This window comes from Garra rufa, chromosome 2 (assembly GCF_049309525.1).
Source record: "Garra rufa chromosome 2, GarRuf1.0, whole genome shotgun sequence".
Classification (NCBI taxonomy): Eukaryota; Metazoa; Chordata; class Actinopteri; order Cypriniformes; family Cyprinidae; genus Garra; species Garra rufa.
In genome coordinates, this window is record NC_133362.1 from 44,423,644 (window position 1) to 44,451,444 (window position 27,801).

Here is a 27,801-nt window from a genome sequence, read left to right on the forward strand (position 1 = left end):
TGAGTCCTAAGAAGTTAAGCTATTGAACTGAAGTCCTGAATCAAGTTATTAAATCTATTGAATGGTCATGAATTTCCCAAAAAATGATTTTATTTGCTCAGATACAGATGTATACTAAAATTTACAGAATAGAATCAATTAATAATCGAATCGAATCAAATTTCATTGTTAATCGAATCGAATTGAATCGTTCTGATTTGCAAAAATCGTTTTTGAATCGAATCAAAAACCTCTGAATCGTGAATCGAATCGATTCGCTGTCTACCCAAAGATTCACAGCCCTAGTGAAAAACAATGGCTTTACGTTGGTGTTACATCGCAATATTTTAAAGATATGTCTTTTCTATATACTGTATTTTTATAAATATTTGTGTTTTAAACCATGGAGGTGAGCCAATGGATATCACACAAGCAACGTGAAAACTGCGCAATATGTTAAAGTGAAAGTAAAAACTGACAGTGCTTTCAGCATCTGACGTGCATTTTCTCAGAGACAATGAGAGACGATTATACTTCATATGCTGATAATAATTTAGTTCCCTAATATTTTTCTTGTGCCCTGAACATGGTGGGAATTTTTTTTAAAAAGAAACGTATTTTGTGTAAGGTTTGTTTTTAAAAGTCGGTTCTTGAAATAAAGCTCTTCATTTTTCATTGATGACTGCAGTGTTATTAGGGGTTAAGAAAGTCTTAATTATGATTTCAGGTGGTCTTAAATGTGGGGACTGAAAGACAAGAATTGCGATGAAACTTCAAAAGGCTATCCATTGAATAAATATGAGCGCTGCATGTTTCAAAGTCATTTGCTGCGCTGCATTGTATACTACCAATCTGATAGCGCCTCCTGCTGGAAGAGAAACACGTAGTTGTAAATGTGAACTGATGGATCCACAAGATAATGTGTTAAAAAAATTTAAACTATTAAACAATTTAAACAAAGGCAGTAAAGTATATGTTATTTAAGTAATATAATACTTGATTGATAATAATTGTTTAAATGAATATAATTGATTTATTCTTTGAAACTTTAATATTAATTTTTTGCAATTGCAATGCCTTGATTTTAGTAAGATTAGTACACAGTCACAGCCATAAATGCAATGGTACTAATAATTGGCATAATTCTTTCAGTGTTTCGGTTTTCAGCCTTGGTTTCCTCTTTTTCGGTTTCGGCCAAGAATTTTCATTTCGGTGCATCCCTAATATATATATATATTATTTAAAAAAATCTAATTAAAACAATATAATAGCAGAATAAGACAAATAAATTAACAATCATATAAAATTAGTATTAATAAAAAATAATTTGTACTACAGAGGTGGCACAAAGGAACACAAAAGTGGCTTGTAGGTGCAATTTCAGACATTTAATGAGGCTCAGAGGTGGCGTAAGTGCAAATAAATTCATGTTGAGATAAATGTTTTAAATATACATTTTAATGTAGAAATATTACTGTAAGTCTAATTTACAATGACACTAAATCCGCCAGCAGGTGGCGGTAAGTCAAATGATTCGTTTGAACGGCTGATTCATTCGCGAATGAAGCAAGGGACTGTCTTTATGAATGGATAATCATGAACTGAAGATTCTTTCAAAAACGTGCTTTCATTCATTAATGAAACACCGCGGTTTTGCTTTTAGATGCGCAGTGGCTGAGCTATTACTTTATTTGGAAATATTTTCATTTTAAAAAATAGAGTAAAATCAGGCAGTAGAAATATAGTCAGACAATGTAAGTCACTTGATATTTTCTTGTTATAGAACTGTTGTATTAAATCAATATTACATTTGCTTAGTCCCTTAACAATTGTTTAAATTAGTCACTGTCCTTTTTGCGTTCTGTGCGCGCACAGACAATGAACTATAAGAGTGCGTGCAAATGAATCTCTCTTTCACTTTAAATAAGAAGGACTCAAAAGCATGTGCAAATGATAACATTACATTCCAATGTGTATTAATACCCGCACCGAAATTCAAATTCTTCTCTGTGTTCTCTGCTAAATACCTGACTGTGAATGATGCCAGCGGCATCACTATGTTGTCACTGAGAAGCTGCAGCTGGATGATTTTTGGTGTGCTGACAGAACAACAACAACGCGCAATACGTTTCTTTTCCCTTCATTTTCTCTAATTGACGGAAATCCGTCATAGATTTGTTGCAGGTAACGGAAATCCGTCGTAGCGACGGAGAACTTTAAATCCTGAGCCTATTATAGCACCACCTAGAGGCAGACAGATTTGTGTCTAGGATTATTCATCACCTACCACTTTGGCAAAAATGTGCTGTACACAAGAGAGATCTGCATGGAATTCTGTATCTCATTATACAAATACTCAACTTGACCTTATAGAACTAAGAAAAAAGTACCTCTTTTGTGATTCATTGATTTGACAGACACTTACAATGTTAACATTTTATCAAAAATGAAAAATGTGATGAGCACAGGTGTCATTGTAAATAAAGAAAAGTCCCATAGTGAAGAAAAGTGTCCATACCCCAACAGTGCCTGCAATGAGCCTTTTAAACTGCTCCTTTTTTTTCTTCTCTCCAGCCTTTGATACAGTGCATTGTATGGTCTTCTGATCAAACTGCTCCAGGGCCTCAACATGGATATCAGGAATCTGATTCATGATTAAACGCAGCTCAGTGTATCGAGGCCTCTGTACAGAAACATAAGAATGAAAAACTCTTAAATTAATTACATTTTCTCACCAATGTGTCACTACCATAATCATTTAAAGGTGCATTCAGTAGTACTTTAGCTAGTGTTAACTTAAGTATTCTTTGTGTAATTACACCGACACTAGTGAGTTAATAGACAGCAACAGAGTGCATCATTTAGAGTGTCGTAACAGTTTCAACATGACAAAATACCCTCACCACGTTATTAATTCACTTAAAAAAAAAAAAAAAAACACTTAATGAATATAGTCTTCATATTATGTGTGGATATACATTAAGATGACTCAACAAAAACTATTTATTTCTTAATCTGAAATACTTTTAATTAACACTAAACTGCTAAATGCACCTTTGCTGATGGACATTGTTACTGGCTACTAATTGCAGCCAATAAGTAAGGAGCCATGGGAGGCCAACAATGGTAAACAATAATTTAAAATGTGAATAAGCCAGTTACCAATATATCAGTTATATGATATATTGCAGTAATAAACATGTGCAGTATAATTTATTGTTGCCCTTCCAAAAACTTGCTTATAATTCTAGATACCTTAACCAAGTTGTCTAGAGTCTTAGAATGCATATAGCTTATATATGCATTCTAAGACTCTAGACAGGTTACATTTTTCAACACTGCATGTATGCTGTGTGAAAATTCTGTTCAATTTTCTTGTTGGTCTGAGAAAAAAAAAAAAAAAAAAAAAAAGGTAGATAGGCTGAATCCAAATTCACTCTCTGACAAGTAGGTGGCCCTTATGGAAGATGCAGTGCTTACCCTGGTTAGTCCTGTAAATAAAGCAGCTTTGTATGGCAAGCCGTTTTGACTTTTATTCCATCTCAGGATATGACTTCTTGATATCAACAATTCAGTTTTCACTAGTGCAAATGTTCATTCTTGATATCAGCAATTAGATTTCCACTAGTAAAAATGCTAATTTTTGATATCAACAATTCAATTTTCACTAGTAAAAATGTTCATTCTTGATATCAACAATTATATTTTCACTAGTTAAAATGGTAATTGTTGATATCAAGAATCTAATTGTTGATATCAAACATTCAGTTGTTGATATCTGTGATTGTATTTTCACTAGTGAAACGTCTCCATATACTGCCATTCAAAATCAATTGTTGATATCAAGAATACAGTTCTTACTAGTAAAAACCTTTATTTTTGATACCAGCAATCATGTGGTTACTAGTAAAAATATATATTGCTGATATCAAGAATGTAATTGTCAAAAAAGTCAAAATGGCTTGCCATAGCTTTGTACATATTTCTCTTTCTGACACCCACTCATCACAGATTTGTTATCAAATTATATTTATATGCTTTCAAAGAGCCATTTGAATTTTTGTATTTGCTATGGTGTTTATCAAACAACACAAAATGAGGCTTAATAAACAGCTCTGGAAAAAATAAGAGACCACTGCAAAATGATCAGTTTCTCTGGTTTTACTATTTATATGTATGTTTAAGTAAAATGAAAATTTTTGTTTTATTATATACACTACTGTCACAATTTATTCCAAATAAACACATTATCATTTATTTGCAGAAATGACAACTGGTCAAAAAAAAAAAGATGCAGTATTTTCAGACCTTAAATAATGCAAAGAAAAGTTTTCATTTTATAAACACGATAATGTTTTTACTTAGGAAGAGATCAGAAATCAATATTAGGCACAAATATTTAGGCAGCTTGGTTTTGTTTGATGTCTTGTGACCATCTATCTTCCTCTTGATCAGCGGTTCCCAATTCCAATCCTCGCGCCCCACCGCTCTGCACATTTTGCATGTCTCTCTTAGTTAACACACCTGATTCAGATAACCAGCTCATTAGAAGTGAGGTGTGTGCAGGAACTGCGATCCGATTGACATGGTCCCTGCAAAGTGTTCATTGCTCCCTGCTCCCTAAGCGGGGGAAATCTGTTTACTATACTTCGAAACATTCATTCACACATTTGCGCTACGCCACCGCATGTAGCGTTTTCACACACAGATGATACTTAGAGAAGTGTGACATAAGTGCATCTGTAAATAAATGCATTTTAAATTTACGTCTCGCACGCTTTAATGACCTTCAAATGGAACACCTACGCTCGCTTCGAACTAATGAACAATGACGGAATATCCTGTGATGTCCACTTCGAAGGGCAGTAACGTTGGAATAGAACAAACGTCGGAAGCGATGCGTGAAACACAAAATGTGCAGAGCGTTGGTTCGCGAGGACTGGAATTGGGAACCGCTGCTCTTGATCACATTCCAGATTATTCCCTTTACAAAGACGAATGTGCCCAATTGCAGACTTGCTGATGCACACCCAGATTATCACCAATCCTCCACGAAATTTCACTATGGGTATGAGACACTGTGGTTTGTAGGCCTCTCCAGGTAATCATCGGACAACAAGGTGTTGGGCAAAACTGAAAACAGAACTCAAGAATTTTCTTTGCTCCTCATTGATAAAGTGCTTTCACTAGTTTTGCACGATTTCAGTCCTGCCCTAGGATCGAACAGTCTTCATCTAGCAGTTCTTTCTGAGGTACTACTACCATCCAGTTAGTCCTACTGCAAAAGGATAATAATGACCATAGCAGTGTTCTTTTATACTTTTTTTTTTCTGTTAAATAAGATTTCATTGAGGTGATACCCTAATCAGTACTTCACTAAGCAGAACACTGGAATAGAATGGCTGCCATACATGTAGATTTACATGATTTAAGAAAAATTTGGAGTGGTTTCAATTTTCCCAGAGCTGTATATTTTCAGTTTATCATAGTTAATAAGAGGACAACAATGAAGTTTATCTTTTTGTTATTGACAAATTACATATGTACTTCCCATACACCACTGAGAGACATTTAAGATATCACAGCTTAGCTGGCATGACGCACTAGAGACTCGTAGATGAGCAAGGCCAGCTGAGTTAGTGCTGCATTGCAGCCTTCATGTTGCCCATGCATCTGCAGACCCTTCAGTACACTGGTGTACAGCCACGTCACAGCCTCCGGGAGCAGGTTACAGCCAAGCACCTGCGAAAGAATTAATTCACACACACACACACACACACACACACACACACACACACACACACACACACACACACACACACACACACACACACAGTATTTTTATGAGACAAAAAATTCAAAAGTAAAGGCTGTAATTTTTAGAATTCTATTCTAATGATAACTGCAAACTGACAGAAATATTGTGGTGAACTGTCTTAATTTTTATTAAGAGGGAAAGATCAGTACCTGTTTTAGCAAAGTCCAGCAGAACACACTAGCACTCCGTTGACAGTTTATAGTGTCCTTCCAGGAAAGGGAGTTAAAACATATAGTCAGGAGAGTCATATATATCTCCTAAAAAAAGGAGGAGAAAAAACATTTTAATCTGTTCACAGAGCCCATCTACTTAATACAACTTATAGAGAGCACAAAAAATGTTTAGTGTAAAAGATACCTCACTCTGCAGAAGGCACTTGCCCAATTCTGAGAGCTCATCTGAAGGTGTATTCATTTGAATTCCCTGTGAGGAGTCCATCGACACCATCTCCTCGTCACCTAAAAAAAAAAAAAAAAAAAAAAAAAAACATAAAAAAAAAAAACTTACAGTGCCAGTATGAACCGAAGAATGGTTTTTATGAAAACACTGTAATAGGGGCTTTCACGCTGTGGGAACCTTTTCATAGTTCCTAAAACTACTGGCAGTAGTTCGCACCACAGGAACTAGGAACATAGGGATTTAGTTTGGGGAAACTAAATTAGCTCCTACTTCAGAGTCAAATTTGGGGCAAATAATAAAGATTAATGGTCAAAGAGATACACAGCATGATCATCACATGTAAATCCATGATAGAAATCATGAGCTAAAGACTTCCTGCCTTCCCCCATCACCCAGGACAGAGCCATACAGAGAGAGAGAGTTGCTACAACTCCGTTGACGCTAATGGACCATTTTTTTACAGCAATGGCAGATCGTGGAGACGATCAATAGTTCCCGGAAGTTCGTGCTAATAATATCAGCGCCGTAGAGATGCAGCAGAAGAGACCGCTGTGATCAACTTTTAAACTGTAAGACATTTATAGAACAAAACTGTATACTATCAGCACAGCTAATCAATTTAACTTGTGCATTAAAACAGATTATTCTTACATTATTTCTCACTTAATTAGTAGATTTACGGGATGTTATGCATTATGTCCGTGCAGTTTCATTCATCATTGTGTAATTAAGGCTTTTAAATAGGATTTTTGCTGATGGGAGCTACTTAATAGTTCTGAATTTATTGCAATGAATGCTGATTGACCTAAGTGAGAATGAAAATTTTAAAATAGGCGAGCTATTTTCGTTTCAGAATCATGCTAGGCTATATATATATATATATATATATACCACTGCTGTATTATAGCAGTAATCACTGTTAACCTGTATGTTATTACTGTTTTTACACTTAAACGGGGGGGGGGGGGGGGTGGGGGGGCGGGGGATGGGGGGATGCTGAAATCAGAGATAACTGAAGGTAGGACTGCTTGGTTATTTAAAGGGACTGTAGTAATTGGATAGGGAGAGTGATTAAATAGGGAGTGATTGCTGATGATGAATTGGCCGTGTTAATTATCTGCGCGAGCTCCTCCTGAAATTTGTTAATGAAACATCACTTCACGAGTTCGCTCTTACATATAATAAACAGCGTAAAAGTTAAGCGTGTTTGGCATGCTGTCCGGGAGAGGGCTCCGAGCTCGGTAGTCATTCCCGAGCCCGGGGCACTCCCCCTGCCCAGGGAGAGGGGTCCGAGCTCGGCATTTTGCCCGAACCCAAAAGCGCTCCCCCAAAGTGCAAATAACTGCAGGACAGCAGCCAGATGACCCCCCAAAAAGCTTAACTTGGCTGGAAGGATGCTGGACGTTTTCAAATAGACAGAGTCTGAGAGGAGTTTCGGCGGGCATTGTTGGGGTAGAAAAAGAAGAAAGCATTTTGCGGGAGTGAAACATGAGGCAGGTGGGAATTGTGAATGGTGCTCTCAAGAGAGTGAGCATTGCTGTTGCGTGGAAAAAAAGGGGCGGTGGCTGCAGCGGGGCTTTGCATTGCTGCGCGTGTAGGGGATAAGTGGGGGCTTGAACAGGAGCCAAGCGATGTTGAGCGTGAGAGGAAAAGCGGGGCGAGCACTGCCGTGCGTAAGGGGGGCTCCAGCGGGGGCGCGCATTGCTGCGCGTGTAGGGGATAAGCGGGGGCTTGAACAGGAGCCAAGCGATGTTGAGCGTGAGAGGAAAAGCGGAGCGAGCACTGCCGTGCATAAGAGGGGCTCCAGCGGGGGCGCGCATTGCTGCGCGTATAGGGGATAAGCGGGGGCTTCAACAGGAGCCATGCGATGTTGAGCGTGACGGGAAAAGCGGGGCGAGCACTGCTGTGCGTAAGGGGGGCTCCAGCGGGGGCGCGCACAGGGGAATAAGCTGGGGCTTCAACGAAAGCAGGATGTCCCATGGAAATGGGACGCAGAGGGGATGGTTGAAGCGGCTAGAGATGGCGTGGATGGGGGTGGGCTGGCGGTAGAACGGGTTGGCCGATTAGGGTTTGGTGGGTTTCCTTGATGAAAGCGCGATCTGATCGGATGTAGCTTTTGAAAGCTTCCGATGTCCACCGGCCGAGCGCTTGGATCTGCTGTTGGGAGAGGCCTTTTTGAGCGGCTGTGGTTGCTGTGCCTATGCGGAATGAATGGCTGGAGAAATTGTCAGCTGGTGTGCCAGAGAGAAGCAAGATGGATTTAAGGTGCTTTTGGAACCAAAAGCGTGTGGCGGGGCGGTTGGAGTCATCTGTAAAGAGAGGGTCGGAGGGGAGTCTGGATTGGGATTTCATGAGCTGAAGGAAAACTAGGAGGGTTTGGAAGGGTTGGAGGGGTGATTGAAGGTTGAAAATATAAATGCAATGGCCTTTCTTAGTTTGGTCTGTCTTACTTTGTTTAATGAAGTAAGAGATGGTTTCACCGTCTAGAACTGCTAGACCGGAGATGGTAGGGTGGATGGCTGGGTTGAAGCCAGATGTAATGGTGAGCTCAGAGCATCTGAGGAAACCGAAAAAAGCCAGGATAAACATTGCGTCTAATGTGCGGGCGGTATGGATAGAATGGTAACCTTTACGGAGCGTGGATATGCATTTGGTCAGAATCTTTAGGGTGATGGGTTGTCTAGGGTCTGGGCGGCTGGGCTGGGTTTTTTGTATGCCTTTGATGGGGAGGGATGTCTGAGAATTGGAAATATGGGGTGAAGGTGAGCCGAATACCAGTTTGTGGAAAAATTGGACTCCGCTTAGGTATCCTTTAATGGAACTGGCTTTGAGGTTTTTATTGGAGTTGAGATGGGAGATAAATGAGGTGACAGTGAGCAGGGAAAAAAAAAATCGGGGAAAGGTAAGCTGTAGGCGGCGTGGAAAGTTTTAAAGCATTCGATGGATGCTTCGAGAAGAGGCCTTAGGGGGTGGGTTATGGGAATATCAGTTCTGAATAAGGAGGGACTGGGGTTGGGAGCGGTTCCGCTTCTGGAGCCAGCGATCTGAATTTCTGAAAAACAAAACGAGAGAGAGAGTCAGCGATTTGATTCTCTGACCCGGGGATGTGTTTTGCAGTTATGATAAATTGGTCACAAGCTGAAATCCAAATCAAACGTCTGAGCAAAGGCATGAGTGCGGGGGAGTGGGAACGGCCTTTGTTAATGCAGTGCACGGTAGCTTCGTTGTCGCAGTGGACGACGATGCTGGTGGCGGACCATTCTTTGCCCCATAGGGAAGCTGCGGCCACTAATGGGTAAAGCTCAAATAGTGCTGAGGATGATAGCTGGAGGGGTAAATTTGCCAACTCGGGGGGCCAGGTAGAAGCGAACCAGCGGCCCTGGAGGAAACCTCCAAAGCCGACGGAGGGGGCGGCGTCGGTATATAATTCGATATCGATTGGGGAAGAAACCAAATTGCTGTAAAAGAACAATAAGCCGTTCCACTGTTTAAGGAAGGAAATCCATAAGCTGAGCTCGTTGCGGCAAGAATCATTTATGGAAATGCGGTCCTCAAGGGCGTGGGCGGAGGAGGAGAGGGAGAGGAGATGGGAGATAAAGGGGCGGCCTTGTGGGATGATGCGCATCGCGAAATTTAGATGACCCAGAATGGATAGCAGCTCGCGTTTGTACAGCTACAGTTTGTTAACAGAGTGGAAGCTACTAGAATAGTTCTGTCAATTTTTTTTTTTTTCCCCCAGGGAAGCCAGGAATTTTTGGGAATCTAAATTGATGCCCAAAAATTCGATGGAAGTGCTAGGACCCTCGGTTTTGTCTTGGGCGAGGGGAATCCCGAGCTCTGAGAAAAGCTTTGGGTTGTCAAGAGGTGTGCGGCTGGGACGGAATCTGGGGGTGAGATGATTAAGAAATAGTCTAAAAGATGAATCAGATAGGGTAAACTGTAATTGTTGGAGAGGATCCAGCAAATTGCCTCCGACAGCGTGTCGAAGATTTTTGGACTGCTTTTGCAACCAAATGTGAGGCGGACGGCGAAATAGAATTCGTTTTTCCAGCGAATGCCAAATAAGTGCCAGAAATCTGGGTGGATGGGCATAACTTTGAAAGCAGAAGTAATATCGACTTTGGCCAACCAAGCGCCGCGACCTGCTTTTTTAATCAAGGTAGTGGCTTGGTCGACGTCGTGATAGTGAAGAGAAAACTCTTTGAGCGGAATGAGACTGTTAATGCTAGGGAATGGGGAATTATGCGGAGATGAAAGATCAATTATGAGGCGTTTTTTGCCTGAGAATTTTCTAGTGGCAACGCCGATGGGGCTGACTCGATAGATGCTAAAGGGAGGGACAGAAAAGGGGCCTATCATGAAATTTGAGTCTATTTCTTTTTTGATTAGGCCGTCCACTATTTCGGGTTCAGTGAGAGCGGAGTGGAGATTTGGGCAGATGAAGTTTTGGGAGGGGAGGCTCAGGACGCCGGGGTGGAATCCATGTGTGAGACCTGCTAGTATCTGGGTCCTGATGGAGTTGGAAACTGGGGGAGGTTCCTGCGTTAAAGCGTTTGGCAGGGCTGGAAGGGGTGTGGCTGAGGCCAATGAGAAGGGAGGACGGGCCTGAGGAGGAGGGAAAGTGGCTACCGGGACCGGTAGTGGCGGTAAACCTGAGCTGCGGCCGTCTCCTGGGACGGAAAAGAAGGGGGAAAGAGAGGGGGAATGGCGTGCGTCGGAGCCTGCGAGGATAGAGGCATGCTCGCGCTGGGGACGGCTCCTGGGGCGGAGGAAACAGAAGGGAAGAGAGGAGGAATGGGGAGCACCGGTGCTTGTGGCATGAGCGGGGGAATGCTCGTGCTATGAGCGGAAGGCGGTGCTGCGGGCCATGAGAAGGGGAGAGAAAGGAGAGGCAAGAGTTGCGGACAGGAATCGGCCGCTGGAGTGGGCGAGCTCGTGCTGCTGCGGCGGCTTGTGGAGGCGATGGCCGGCTCTCTGACAGCATGAGCAGCGAGCTCCCGCTTCGAGGATCGAGCGGGATGGGCGTGGCTGGAGACTGCGGTGTCCGGGGCGTGGCCCAAGCTCGGTGACAGCCTTCTGCTGCGTCCTGACGTGGAGTAGGGGGCTCTGCGGCCCGAGCGCGCTCTGCCTGAGGCCCTGGAGGGAGGGGTAGATTAAGGCTTTTCCTGCGGTTGGAGAGATGAATAGAGGGCGAGGAGATCCGATTTGGAGGAACGGCTTGGAAAAAACAACGCCGGCGCTGGTGAGCACCTTGCAGAGCTCGGCTACGGTCCATTTTTTCCTTGGCTGGGGCGCGGGAGAAGGCTGAAGAGTAAGAAGACGCTGGGGAAGATGCCCGACGTCTGGAAGATGGTGGAGACGGCGTAAGCTGGCGTCTCGGAGCAGTGTTGTTTTTTTTTGACAACCATCTTAGATTTAGTCTTAGTCTTATGGACTAAAATGCTTATTAGTTTTAGTCCAATTTTAGTCGACGAAAGCCAAAAGGGTTTTAGTCTAGTTTTAGTCTAAAAAGGGGAAAAAAGTAGTCTTTTAACAAATTAATGTAGGTCAGTAAGTATTTTGCTGTTGGGTAGTGTCACTTGTAAGTTCTGAAAATAGCAGATCTAGTTCAACACAATGTGAGCTTCCGGATCGACTATTTTCACCAATAATTACAATAATGAAGGAATGTTTTAAAACATAAAAGACAAACAAGGATGGAATGCTAAAACGGCTTGCCATACTAGTATGGCAAAGAGTATTTAATGCTAAAACGGCTTGCCATAGCGGAAGGTACTTTAAGGTTTTGATTGGCATGCACAATAAGCAGAAATGTCATGCATTTTAAACGTCTGACGGACCACCCGTCTCGTCAACGAAAACTCACGCACGTCTCGTCATGTTTTAGTCATCAATGAACCATTTTTATCTCGTCATCGTCTCGTTATCGTCATGAAAAAGTGGCGTCAACGAAATGATTTCGTCATCGTTGACGAAAACAACACTGCTCGGAATGCGAGCAGCGGCGGTGCGTGAGGGCCTGCGGCCCCGTGATGCAGCCGCGGGCTCGATTGGTGGATCCTGCGGAGCGCTGGTGGCCTGAGCGGCGACCTGGATGGAGGCTGGATGAGCTGCAGGTTTGTCTGTATCTGAGGAATAAACCTCGGAGGACGAGTGAATCTCGGACATGTTGCGGCGATTGGGAGTGCCAATGCTGAAATCAGAGATAACTGAAGGTAGGACTGCTTGGTTATTTAAAGGGACTGTAGTAATTGGATAGGGAGAGTGATTGGATAGGGAGTGATTGCTGATGATGAATTGGCCGTGTTAATTATCTGCGCGAGCTCCTCCTGAAATTTGTTAATGAAACATCACTTTTATCTTTTAAAACCAACACTATTACAACTACATATATATACACACTACGTATACATGTATACATTATTTTATAAATAATGTCAATAAATAATTTTTTTGTCAACTAAATACCAAAAATTGCTGTTCTGTCCCTAACTCAATGTATTCCAATTGCCCGCTATGAACTTCCTGGAACTATTTGAGGGCTGCGTGTATCACGTGACGATCGAGCGTTTTGGACTTCCGTTGTCGCAACTCTCTCTCTGTATGGCTCTGACCCAGGACAAAGACTGAGATTCCTTCCATAACCTTTTGACCTTCAGGCTCAGAGAACATACCATCACGTTCCCAATATGGCACAGAAAACTGCCTTTTCATGTATATATGCACCTAAATGATGCTAAGAGGACTTATGAGCAACTAATCATTTCTATGCCTATCTCCCTATCATTTATGTAACCCACACATTTGTCTATTATGTTCTTATCACTCATTGTGTATGTCCTTTTAATAACAATTAAATAACTTAAGGGTTTATATTTGTGTTTGGTATGCCTGAGCTTGAAATTGCATTTTTGAAATGTTTCTACAATTCAATTCTTTGTAAAACGTATTATAGTCTTATTATAGAAATCACGTCCAAATTTTACTTGACAAGAGCAGGAAATTCAGATCATGTGAATGATCAGATAGCATGTTGATTTAGGTTATGGGAGAAGGAACTAGCAACACCCCGAGCTCAGACAATGTTTTAATTGGTCAAGACACCATTTGGGATGTGTCCAAGGGCCCAGTTTAAATACTCAGCACACCGAATATTGCTCGTGCTTCTTCTTGCCACTGCGTTTTGACGCTGCTGTTTAGCGCTCTTTGAGTGTGCTCTGGCTGACATGCCAGCTGCTTCTCTAAAACCATGAGGAGATCGTCTATGGAGTTATTTATGTGCCAAAATTAAACAAACAAATACAGTGTCTTGCAAACAAACACAATCTGGTTTGCAAAGAAAAAAATCGACTTTCAAACAAACAAAAAGTACTATGAACAGGTATAACAAATATATGTATTGTGTGTTGCAAATATATATTTTTTTCTGAGGAAAACTTGGCTTTCTCACATGTGTGCATACAGATTTTCTCACAAATGCGTGGATATTTTCTCACAAATGCAATGGAGCAACTTCCTCTTGCAAAACGGCAGATGGCGCTATCGTTCAATTTACTCTATTCGCCCACAACCTCAAACAACGTGTTTATATGGTTTACCTGGTGTTGGCTAGAAGGTATATATCTCCGACCGGAAAACTAACAATGAAATTAATTTTTTTTACCTATTAGATTGTGTTTTTTTAATGTCAACACCTACCCCAACCCTAAACATAGCCCTTACTATAATACAAAAACAGTATTATTGTTTTACAGTGTGATAATAAAAGTGTCAGATTGATGTGCGCATGCCCAGTAGCGAATCCTGCCTCCCTTCTAGCAAAAACCGGTTTACCTTTATGTCCCAGAGGAATTTGAGAGGGGAACAGATGAGTTTCTGCCTTACTATATTTATAATTAAACATTTGATGTTTTCACAATGCTGACTCTACCACGATGTCAGTGAAATTCAAAATATCTCCTTTAACGTGGTTAACGCTACTGATCAGGTAATGGCTTGGCATGGCTAAACATTTAAGCTAGGCCTTTTTAACATGCAGCACTGCCCCTGGTGCTCTTCGGTCACTTTTCTGTTTTGAATCTTTTTAAAACACAGCTTAATCGGAATGATATGAAACTCTGTGACTTTTATGCCATTTGGAATGTCAACACACAAAAAAATTGAGGGCATGATTCAAACAGGCTAAGTGGTCGTAAAAAAAAAGTCACACTTGTGCTCTTCGGTCTAAAATGACCGACCATAGGAAATGAATGGGAAATCGACAAAAATACAAATATTCACAGAATTTGTGTGTGTACAATCTAAAAATCCTCCACAATGCTGAAAAAAAGTACACAGCAGTGAAGGGGTGACACTCTAAAACAAACCCATTCATAAAAACACCCATTTTCACACACACACACACACACACACACACACACACACACACACACACACACACACACACACACACACACACACACACACACACACACACACACACACACACACACACACACACACACACACTACCCATTTATTTAAATCCACTTAAAGGAAATCGTTTACAGGGACATAAATAATACAGATGCAGTTAAATACATGTACAGAAAAAACGTGGCGCAATGTCATGCATCAGTTCTTTACAACATTAAGCATACCCCCTTGTTATTATGGGTATAAATAACATCGTCTCCGCCATATCTGGTGACTACCTATAATAGCAGACAAGGAACAAAACTTTGCTAGCTGTTTAGCTCTCTTTTTGGGCATCCCAAGTTGTTGAAGCCCTCTTACAACCAGCCTGTGCATGTCCTAAACTGCCAAATATGAAGACAAACAGACGACATCGATAACCTATCTCAAGAATAGTATTTAAGAGTGGTTGATATTTAATGACTTTGGTCATAAAAGCTTCCTCCATACTAGAGTCAAAGGTACATGCAACCTCCAAAACATGCACCTCTCTACACTCCTCATTTATCACAACAACATCTAGTGTATTTGCAGACAAATGTGAAAATATTTCGGAATTACTATTAAAACACTTAAACATAGATGCTTTTACACAAGAATGTTTATATGTTTTCACTGAAGATGGTAGATACTTTAACATATCTTTCACTATAAGATCCACTATTCTATCATGACGCGCTATGTACATTCCCTTGTAAGCATGGCAGCCATTCAAGATATGTGGCAAAGTTTCAGTGATCTGTTCTGTAGTGTGATGCAAACAATAAGGAACCTGAGTTGTAGGATACCAGATAGAAAGGTTAAGTCTAGTAGGAAGAACTTGTAATCTAGCCTTAACTGTAAAAATAATAATGTCTTCGCTAAGTGCAGTATTCTTAAGAAATTAGTGTGAAACAGAATGATCAGCAGAAGGAAGGCATGCAAGTTTTCCCTGAAGTTTCAGTCCAGTCCAGTGCTGTTTTTGGTAATGTTGCTGTAGATCCAAGAGAGTTCGCCGGGCACTTTCAGATGTCAACGAGTAACTATAACCACCATATGTGGCTATTGCCTTGACATAAGTCCGGGGGTCAGTAATAACATCCTCTGAAACTCCCATGATCTCAGAGTCAGACCGCACCCACTCCAATGATACTCCAGTTCGAACACAGAGATCGTTCAGGTCCGGCCAATCCGACCAGACACCAAAACCAGCAGAATGACTGTCGAGTTTCCCGCTGGGTTTTCTTTTGAAACCAAGGAAGTGGGGTTCTGACTCTCCGGCCAGTGGGACCTTGCGCTTCCTTAGATCCAAAAAGAGGGACGATCGAGCCAATTCCCTTACATCTTTGTCGTCGCTATTCAGCATATTCAGAAGATGGGAGATCCGCATGCTGGTATAGATCCATGTCACATTTGGTGCACCCAACCCTCCTTCCCATTGGGGATGAAAAATAATATCACGGGTACTGTGTGCATTAAGTCCAAACCACTTTCGCACTAAGCTCACGGTTTTGTTATTCATTTCATCCAGCACTTTCTGTTGAATGTGAACATTGGAGAAAAGATGTTGTACTTTAGACAGTGCCACCTGTCTAATAGCCTCCAGCTTCATAGTCAGTGGCAATGGACATATGTCAATCAAGTCCATCTTTAATGTGAACTCTGATAAAATGATGTTTACTTGCTCTTTCCATTCTCCTGCAATATTAATTTTGTGTCCAAGATAGGTGTATGTCTCATGAAGGGAATATACCCGTATAGGTTTTGCTGCTACAGTAAACACTGGACACCTATCAGATTTTGAGCGGTACCACCTGTTCCCTCCACTCCTCCTCTCATACAGAACAGCACATTTTGTATCCTTAATCTCCAGGCCTGACCATTCCAGAAAAGCATCTGTTCGGGCAAGCATGTTTTTAATTACACCCTCTTCTCTGGAGGCCATCTGGACATCATCTGCATAGCCCTGTACTGGAATAGGAGATATCACACCGAGGGGAGCACATTGACACATCCACTTTAACCATTGGTTAATAGCAATTATAAAATTAATTGCACTCCAAGGGCAGCCAGTTTTAATACCTATCTGAAGTGATATTGAGTGAGTGAGTTGTTCTCCGCAGATTACTTCAATAAAGGAGCCTCTATATACATCTTTCACTATATCAATGAACAGTTGAGGTAGCTGTATTTCCTCCAATGATCTGATCATGACATTGTGAGGTAAAGTTCCAAATGCATCTCTAAAGTCCAGGAAGACCGAATACAGTCTACATGACTCATGCTTAAAGTCATCTATCCCTGTTTTAAGGCAAAATACATGTTCATTCATACCTTGCCTTTTAAAATATGCCTTTTGCTTGGTGGATAAGATGTCAGCCTCCACCAACCATGGAAGCACTCTGGCCAGTATGCATTTCATGAACACTTTATAGATGGTAGGGAGGAGGGATATATCCCTCCATGTTGATGGATCATCAGGGATATTGTCTTTTTTCGGAATACGATAAATCAATGCTCCTTTCCATGAATCAGGTATTTTCTTATTTTCCAAACAGACATTAAAGATAGTTGTTAAAATCTGACAGGACTGCATATTTTTAAAAGTCTCATATGTCACGCCATATTTACCAGTTGCTTTATTATTAGGGAGATTATTTAAAACAATCTCTACCTCCTGATACGTGAAATGCGTTGTTTCCGGGAAAAAAGTTGGCTTCGGTGACAGATCGTTCAAATACCAAGGCGGGGATGACAAATCTACCTCACACCTCTGATTTGAACATTTATTTTCATAATAAGTCTGTATAACTGTGATGTCACTAGAGCAGGGAGGAGGGTCGGGATACTCACTGTTATTTAGGATGATTTTGATCGCTTTCGCTCTTCTATTCTGCCACAAGTCTGCGAGTTTGTTCCTGCTCACCTGTCTGTTTCGCTGGCTGCGAGTCGCTCTTGTTCGCAGAGACGGCACAACGGCTTCCCTTATAAAACGCAGCTGTCCACAGATCCAGTCAGCTATTGAAGCCGATGTTAAATCTTCAGGGTATGACTGTATCGCCGGGAACTTCTTTAAGACTCTCGCCGCATATTTCAGAAATTGTAATCCAAAGGGTTTACCACTGTGGCTTTCCGCTGTAAAAACTCCATTCTTAAAGAATATCCCACTTAGCAATGTAGCTAACTTTATCCACTTTCCTGGATCACCGGAGCAAACAAAGTTCCCCTCGCGCTGGCTTTTGGTATTCAGACGGCTTCTATAGGTTTTTTCATGAGACTGAAAAGCCGTCCACACACACACACACACACACACACACATTAATATACACACCTCTATTCGGTCACTTTTGACCAAAACATTTTCGGTTTTGAATTTTTCCAAAAAAAATCACAGCTTCATCAGAACGGTACCAAATTCAGTGACTTTTATGGCATTTGGAATGTGAACGCACACAAAAAGTGAGGGCACGATTCCAAAAAAAAAAAAAAAAAACCTTGTGCTCTTCGGTCTAAAATGACCGACCATAGGAAATGAATGGGAAATCCACAAAAATACAAATATTCAGATAATTGTGTGTACAATCTACAAATCCTCCACAATGCTGAAAAAAAGTACACAGCAGTGAAGGGGTGACACTCTAAAACACACCCATTCACACACACACACACACACACACACACACACACACACACACACACACACACACATTAATATACACACCTCTATCCGGTCACTTTTGACCAAAACATTTTCGGTTTTGAATTTTTCAAAAAAAATCACAGCTTCATCAGAACAGTACCAAATTCAGTGACTTTTATGGCATTTGGAATGTGAACGCACACAAAAAATGAGGGCACGATTCCAAAAAAAAAAAAAAAAAAAAAAAAACTTGTGCTCTTTGGTCAAAAATGACCGACCACAGGAAATGAATGGGAAATCGACAAAAATACAAAAATGTAGAAAATTTTTCTGTCTCTTTCTCACACATCCACACACGCACAAATTAACATCACCACAGCAAATTGAGAATATGTAAAATAAAATAATATATATATATATATATATATCGATCAGACGCTCGACTTTCCCGAGCCGAGTGGCGGTGGTTACCCGCTCAGCTTCCCCCTGGGGAGGGACCTCCATCTTCGAGTCAGTGGTAGTGACGCGGTCAGCCCGGTTGAGGATCACGAGCCCATGCAGGTGGGTCGAGCTCGGCTGACTCGGGAGGAGAGGGAGAGGCGGAGATCTCAAGGCCTTTGCCTGTACTGCGGGGTGGCGGGGCATTTCGCCTTTAGCTGCCCAATAAAAGGGCCAGCCCGGCAGTAAAAATGGGGCTACTGTCGGGTGGGATCTCTGCTATCAAGTCCTCGTCCAGATCTACCTCCAAGCTCCTCCTGGTTAGGCTTAGATGGCAACGTCTGGAGCTTCACTGCACTGCACTGCTGGATTCGGGGGCTGAAGGTAACTTTATGGATTTTTCGTTTGCTCATCAGAATCATGTTCCCCTCCTCCCCCTCACTAATTCTATAGCAGTCCACGCACTCAATGGCCAGACCCTTCCCACCATCACGGAACCCATCACTCTCACGGTGTCAGGTAACCACCGTGAGAGTATCTCCTTCTACATCCTGGACTCACCCCACGCACCCGTTGTATTAGGACATCCATGGCTCATCAAACACAACCCCCGGATTGATTGGCAGCTGAAATCGGTGTCTGAGTGGAGCATTAAGTGTCATGAGTCTTGTCTTGTGTCTGCCTGTCCATCTGTATCTGATTCTGTGTTTCAGGAGAAGGTGGCGGATCTGTGTAACGTGCCTGCGGAGTACCTCGATCTGAAGAATACATTAGAACCGCTAAAAGACTGAACTCTAGGCAGGCTCGGTGGGCACTATTTTTCGGACGTTTTGACTTTACTCTTTCGTACCGCCCGGGTTCCAAAAATGTCAAGCCCGATTCTTTATCTCGTATTTTTGACCACTTCGATCGCCCGTCCACTCCCGAGAGTATTTTTTCCGAGACACTTATTGTTTCTACTCTCAGTTGGGAGGTCGAATCGAAGGTTAAAACAGCCTTACATGGGGTAACGCCTCCGGCCGGTTGCCCACCTAACCGTTTGTTTGTGCCAGAAAGTCTTCGGTCCGAAGTTATCTGATGGGGTCATTGTTCCAATGTAGCATGTCATCCAGGGGTAAGTCGCACCTTACATTTGGTCAAGCAAAGATTTTGGTGGTTATTCACGGCTCGTGATGTTCGCAGTTTTGTTTTGGCTTGCTCAGTTTGTGCCACTGGTAAGACTTCTAACAGACCTCCAGATGGGCTCCTACAACCGCTGCCAATCCCTTCGAGACCCTGGTCCCACATTGTGCTAGATTTTGTTACCGCCCTTCCACCCTCCCAGGGTAACACGGTAGTTTTGACCGTGGTGGACCGGTTCTCGAAGGCGGTTCATTTCATCCCCTTGCCCAAATTACCTTCAGCCAAGGAGACAGCGGTGGCGGTCGTTGACCACGTCTTTCGGTTACATGGCCTCCCGACAGACGTGGTCTCTGACAGAGGACCCCAGTTCGTGTCCAAATTTTGGCGAGAGTTTTATAAACTTCTGGGGGCCACTGTTAGTCTCTCTTCGGGGTTCCATCCTCAAAGCAATGGGTAAACTGAGAGAGCCAACCAGGATTTGGAAAGAACGTTACGATGTATGGTCGCTAGAAATACTTCCTCCTGGAGTCAGCAGCTGTCAATGATGGAGTACGCACACAATTCCTTACCAGTATCAGCCACGGGCCTATCCCCATTTGAATGTAGTGTAGGGTACCAGCCACCAATTTTTCTCAGTCTGGAATCCGAAGTCGCGGTCTCCTCCGCTCACGCCTTTGTCCAGAGGTGCCGTCGCACATGGTCCAGAGCCCGTGAGACTCTGGTCCAGGTGGGAGCGCGCACCAAGGCCAAAGCCGATCGCCACCGGTCTAGGCCTCCCGTATACGTCGTCGGTTCAAAAGTGTGGCTTTCTACCAAGAACATTCCTCTCCGATCCGTTTCGAATAAACTTGCTCCCAAATTTATTGGCCCGTTTTCTGTCACCAAAATCATTAGTCCGGTGGCAGTCCGCCTCAACCTCCCTCCAGCGTACAGGAGAATTCATCCCGTGTTCCATGTGTCAAAAATTAAACCCATATTTTTTGCTCACATTAATCCGCCTGTCCCGGTTCCCCCACCGCCGCGGCTCGTAGACGGGGAACCCACCTATTCGGTTAGGTGTAATTCGGTTAACCGTATTCTGGACTCTAGGCGGAGGGGACGAGGATTCCAGTACTTGGTGGACTAGGAAGGTTACGGTCCGGAGGAGAGAAGTTGGGTACCTGCTAGAGACATTCTGGATCACTCCCTTATTGATGATTTCAATCAACAGGTACAGGAGGCTGGGAACGTCAGGGGACATTCCTAGGAGAGGGGGTACTGTCACGGTGCATGGATCGGCTGTGTTCTCAGGTCTCGTGATTTGGTGTCTTTCATGTGGTTACGTCATGCTCATTCGATTCAGCTGCTAATCAGTCCCCGCACCAGGTGTCACACATTACTGTCAGCTATATATACTCACCTCATTCTCTTCTTCCCTGTCTGCTAGTTGATCTGGATATTGGACTGGTTCGTTGGTTTGTCTTGGTCTTGTTCATGTTGGATTGTGTATTTCGTCGTTGATCGTCACTGGATTTGTATTTCATCACGGGAGATTCACGCCACTTCATCACCAGCCATCAAGCCCCTGCGCCAACCCAGCCGAGAGACATCACCACGGAGTTTTGTGTTCACTTCATCTGTCTTTAATAAATATTCGTGTTCACCTGCATTTGCTTCCTACTCTCATTCATTCCCGTCACAACATCGAATGACCACAGAACTTCCAAATCAATCAGCAACCTCAAGAAAGCCCTTTTCTTCAACGACGCGACAAAGGAATTACCTTAACACATAGCAAAGCAAGTACAACTTCCAGATTCTAGCTGAACTGGTGCATTTAATATAGTTTAATAGCCTCATTGAGAGACTCAATGTGAGGGTTAATCAGATGATCGATGGGGTAACACTTTATAATAATGTTCAGTTGTAAGTCTTTTATAAGTGATTAGTAAATTATGAAATAATTTACAAAACATTCACAAATGATTAATAAGTGATATGCTAACAATTTGTGTACGTTTCGTTAATTCATTTACAAGTCAATTACAAGTTAATTTACAAGTAATTAGTTAATAATGAACTAATTATTTACAAAACATGACTGTTTATAAATTATTAATAAGTGATGTGTTCATTTTATTGTAATATGCTAACGATTTACTAATCTGTTGTAAATTATCTTAAAAATAGCATATAATGAAATAATCAAACAGATCCTTAGTAAATAGTTAAAAAATTACTAGTTAACCCCTTAACTGTCACCCCTCATTTTTTAAAATAGGCGTGAAAGTGCACTATCCAAACTTAAATTGTTGTAATTCATGAACACTTTGGAATACAGATCTAAGGTAGGTCTCTTATTAAAGAAAACAATCAGTAGATTACAGAAGCAGAATTAAAAAAAAAAAAAGTATTAACAAATTACAGAAGTTTAAATTTACTGTAAAGAAAATGCATATCAAATTCGATATCAATTTGAAGCCTTACATCTGAATAAGTCATTCCAAATTTGAAGTTGATATGAAAAATACAAAATAACTTTATATAATTCATACACTACATGGTGCATAGTGAATAAGTGCAGAGTGTGGGGTGCAGCTCATGTTTGCCAGAGAAGACATCTTTACCCTTACCAGTCAGCCCTTACATTGCAGTACACACTTCAAAGTATTCAAAAGCTGTTGTGTAAATGCATGAATAAATAAATTACAAAAATTTCTGCATCCCCTAATCTAAAGTGTAAAAAATTCATTATTTGTAAATGTGCACATCATTTGTAGATCTTTCTTACATGTTGCAAATGATCTGGTGTATATAAGGCATTTACAACAACTTCTGCATCCCCTAGTCTAAAGTGTAAACTAAATCAGTTGTAAATGTTTTACAAACCTGCTGGTTACAGGTTGTGTGGGTGTCAGGTGGGTATACACACTGGATGAAAGACAGTTGAATAATGAGTAAAACATTTACAACTGATGAATTGTTTACACTTTAGATTAGGGGATGCAGAAAGCTTTGTAAATGATTTATTCATGATGCAATCTTCAGTGAAGGATAAACATTTAAATGATTGATATTTTAATTTTTTTTAAGTGACAAATAATATATTAACTAGTAACTTATTAACCACTTACTAAGGATCTGTTTGATTATTTCATGATATGCTATTTTTTTTAGATAATTTACGACAGATTTGTAAATTGTTAGCATATTACTTAATTAGCATATTACTTAATTTGTGAATGTATAATCATGTTAATTATTAGTACATCATCTAATCACTTGTAAATGATTTATAACAATCTACAAAAAATATAAAAATACTAACATTTCACTTATTAATCATTTATGAATGCATAGTCATGTTTTGTAAATGATTAGTTCATCATTAACTAATTACTTGTAAATTACTTGTAAATGAATTAACAAAACATACACAAATTGTTAGCATAACACTTATTTTATGTTTTACAAATCATTATTTTATCATTAACTAACCACTTATAAATGACTCACAACTGAACGTTATTATAAAGTGTTACCGAGTAGTTTACACTTTAGATTAGGGGATGCAGAAAGTGTTGTAAATGATTTATTCATTATTTACAGTATTCATCAACAGCTTTTGAATACTTTGAAGTTCGTACTGCAATGTTAGGGCTGACTGGTGAGGGTAAAGATGTTTTCTCTGGCAAACATAAGCTGTGTCCCAAATGACGCACTATACACTCTGCACTTATTCACCATGTAGTGTATGAATTATATAAGGTTATTTAGTATTTTATAATGCCCTAAACAAACTTTCACAAGAACCTCAATTTTTTTTTTTCATATCAACTTCAAATTTGGAATAACTTATTTAGATGTAAGACTTCAAATTGATATCAAATTTAGGATAAAACCTGTTATGTACAATATGTATTTTATATATATATAATAAATATATAATAATAATATAATAAAAAAATGGTACAGTGTATTCTCTTTACAGTAAAGTTTTCTTTAAAAGGAGACCTACCTTAGCTCCAAAGTGTTCATGAATTGCAATTTAAGTTTGGATAAACTTAAAAAATGGGGGTGACAGTTAAGGGGTTAACTAGTAATTTTTAACCATTTACTAAGGATCTGTTTGATTATCTTATGATGCAATTTTTCAGACAATTTACGACAGATGGGTAAATCGTTAGCATAGTACTTACAATAAAATGAACATATCACTTATTCATAATTTATAAACACAGTCATGTTTTGTAAATAATTAGTTCATCATTAACTAATTATTTGTAAATTAATTTGTAAATTACTTGTTAATGAATTAACAAAACATTCACAAATTGTTAGCATATCACTTAATAATCATTTGTGAATGTTTTGTAAATGATTATTTCATCATTAACTAATCACTTATAAAAGACTTATTATAAAGTGTTACCGTGCATTCTTATAGAGAGTCATAATCAACTTGTGTCTGTCAATGATGCAGCAACTGTTAAATTTAACAAAGTTAAGTTTAGTAAGTTTGATCAGAAGTGGTCTTCATGGAACATTTCATGAAAGACCCACATCTGCCATAGAAATAATGGCAAACATCTTAACTGTGTTCAACAACACAATGACTAAGGGCAATTTGTAGAAGGGACAGGTACAAGAATAAGTGTCTAAGTCAATAATTCTTTTAAATATAAAACCTTTTTGAGTACCGGACCCCAATAATATCTTAAACCATCCTCATGGACCCCCCACCCACCATTGACATTGATGTGCTTTTTTGTGTTGTCCATTTTTCTGGTGTATCAGATCCACTGGTAGATAGCCCATAGGCCAGTTTTGACAACTTTTTTTTATTTGGCAATATATTACTTTAGTAATGATGGCAAAAAGCAATATTACTGTCATTTTAAGACCATTTTATGCCACTGACTACATAGTGATATTTGAGCAGTATAAGAGCAGGGTTGTCAGTCATTGTTACGCCAGCAGGTGGCAGCAATAGATTGCCTTTACGAGTGAGTCATCATTAAAAACAATATGCTTAAAAACGTTGATTTATCAAATCACAATCGAAAAATAATGCATCACATGGGTTACACTGAAGCTGATGTTTCACTTCATAGACAATAATTCCGTGCACTGAACAGTGCTAACGCCAGTCATGGGAAATCCCTTTAAAAGCTGACAGGATACCACAACAAAAATATTGCTTTCATCTTCTGACAACTGATGGCAAACTGATTTGTTTCATGACTACAAGGCTTTGAAAAAATGACAGACGCAGGTAATTGCACACTTACAGCTCTCTCTGTGTGCACCTGTGTGTGGAGCTGCTTTGAGCCACGACTAAAATAATGTTGAAATTCATTTTTACGTGAACAAACACCCATATACAAGTACATCTCAATAAATAAGAATGTCGTTGAAAAGTTCATTTATTTCAGTAATTCAACTCAAATTGTGAAACTCATGTATTAAACAAATTCAATGCACACAGACTGAAGTAGTTTAAGTCTTTGGTTCTTTTAATTGTGATGATTTGGCTCACATTTAGCAAAAACCCACCAATTCATTATCTCAACAAATTAGAATATGGTGACATGCTAATCAGCTAATCAACTCAAAAGACCTGCAAAGGATTCCAGAGCCTTCAAAATGGTCTCTCAATTTGGTTAACTAGGCTACACAATCATGGGGAAGACTGCTGTTCTGACAGCTGTCCAGAAGACAATCATTGACACAAGGAGGGTAAGCCACAAACATTCATTGCCAAAGAAGCTGGCTGTTCACAGAGTGCTGTATTCAAGCATGTTAACAGAAAGTTGAGTGGAAGGAAAAAGTGTGGAGGAAAAAGATGCACAACCAACAGAGAGAATAGCAGCCTTGAGAGGCTTGTCAAGCAAAATCGATTCAAGAATTTGGGTGAACTTTACAAGGAATGGACTGAGGCTGGGATCAAGGCATTAAGAGCCACCACACACAGACGTGTCAAGGAATTTTGCTACAGTTGGTGTGTTCCTCTTGTTAAGCCACTTCTGAACCACAGACAACATCAGATGTGTCTTACCTGGGCTATGGAGAAGAAGAAATGGACTGTTGCCCATTGGTCCAAAGTCCTCTTTTTAGATGAGAGCAAGTTTTGTATTTCATTTGGAAACCAAGGTCCTAGAGTCTGGAGGAAGGGTGGAGAAGATCATAGCCCAAGTTGCTTGAAGTCCAGTGTTAAGTTTCCACAGTCTGTGATGATTTGGGGTGCAATGTCATCTGCTGGTGTTGGTCCACTGTGTTTTTTTGAAAACCAAAGTCACTGCACCCATTTACCAAGAAATTTTAGAGCATTTCATGCTTCCTTCTGCTGACCAGCTTTTTAAAGATGCTAATTTCATTTCCCAGCACCTGCCCACACTGCCAAAAGCACCAAAAGTTTGTTAAATGATCATGGTGTTGGTGTACTTGATTAGTCAGCAAACTCACCAAACCTGAACCCCATAGATTGTCAAGAGGAAAATGAGAAACAAAAAGACCAAAAAATGCAGATGAGCTGAGGGCCACACTCAAAGAAACCTGGGCTTCCATTCCACCTCAGCAGTGCCACAGACTGATCACCTCCATGCCACGCCCAATTGGAGCAGTAATTAAAGCAAAAGGAGCTCCTACCAAGTATTGAGTACATATACAGTAAATAAACATACTTTCCAGAAGGCCAACAATTCACTAACAATTTTTTTTTATTGATCTTATGAAGTATTCTAATTTTTTGAGATAGTGAATTGGTGGGTTTTTGTTAAATGTGAGCCAAATCATCACAATTAAAAGAACCAAAGACTTAAACTACTTCAGTCTGAGTGCATTGAATTTATTTAATACACGAGTTTCACAATTTGAGTTGAATTACTTAAAAAAAAACATTACTTTTCCACAACATTCTAATTTATTGAGATGCACCTGTATATACAATGGGCAATATACCAAAACTTATCACATCATATATGGGCATAACCGTGATAAGTCGATATAGTACGTATCACGACAGGCCTACCTGTCTATAATGGCTGCTCTGTTCTCCAAATAGCTGTTATGAGCTTTCAAGCTAATGTTTAAAAATGTCTACAGATATAAACATCATCTACAGTCGTGGCCAAAAGTTTTGAGAATTACATAAATATTGGAAACTGGAAAAGTTGCTGATTAAGTTTTTATAATAGCAATTTGCATATACTCCAGAATGTTATGAAAAGTGATCAGATGAATTGCATAGTCCTTCTTTGCCATGAAAATTAACTTAAACCCGAAAAAAAAAAACTTTCCACTGCATTTCTTTGCTGTCATTAAAGGACCTGCTGAGATCATTTCAGTAATCGTCTTGTTAACTCATTATGTCAGGCTGATTGGGTTAGAATGGCAGACCTGACATGTTAAAAGTAGGGTGAAGCTTGAAATCATTGTTCTTCCATTGTTAACCATGGTGACCTGCAAAGAAACGTGTGCAGCCATCATTGCGTTGCATAAAAATGGCTTCACAGGCAAGGATATTGTGGCTACTAAGATTGCACCTAAATCAACAATTTATAGGATCATCAAGAACTTCGAGGAAAGAAGTTCAGTTCTTGTTAAGAAGGCTTCAGGGCGTCCAAGAAAGTCCAGCAAGCGCCAGGATCGTCTCCTAAAGAGGATTCAGCTGCGGGATCGGAGTGCCACCAGTGCAGAGCTTGCTCAGGAATGGCAGCAGGCAGGTGTGAGCTCATCTGCACGCACAGTGAGGCCAAGACTTTTGGAAGATGGACCGGTGTCAAGAAGCGCAGCAAAGAAGCCACTTCTCTCCAAAAAAAAAACAACAGGGGCAGATTGATCTTCTGCAAAAACTATGGCGAATGGACTGCTGAGGAATGGGGCAAAGTCATATTCTCCGATGGAGCCTCTTTCCAATTGTTTGGGGCACCTGGAAAAAGGCTTGTCCGGAGAAGAAAAGGTGAGCTCTACCATCAGTCCTGTGTCATGCCAA

The 27,801-nt window shown here is 40.6% G+C and overlaps 1 protein-coding gene across 1 annotated transcript in view; it reads right to left on the bottom strand.

Annotated features, from left to right (window-relative positions):
- Positions 1-27,801, bottom strand: part of xpo5 (exportin 5) — a 117,386-nt gene that overhangs the window by 13,208 nt on the left and 76,377 nt on the right. The window contains exons 29-32 of the mRNA XM_073835223.1: positions 6,155-6,255; positions 5,947-6,054; positions 5,584-5,721; positions 2,498-2,662 (exon numbers count right to left, since the gene is read on the bottom strand). Of these exons, the coding sequence (XP_073691324.1) occupies positions 2,498-2,662; positions 5,584-5,721; positions 5,947-6,054; positions 6,155-6,255 (512 nt within the window). The remainder of the gene's footprint in view (positions 1-2,497; positions 2,663-5,583; positions 5,722-5,946; positions 6,055-6,154; positions 6,256-27,801) is intronic.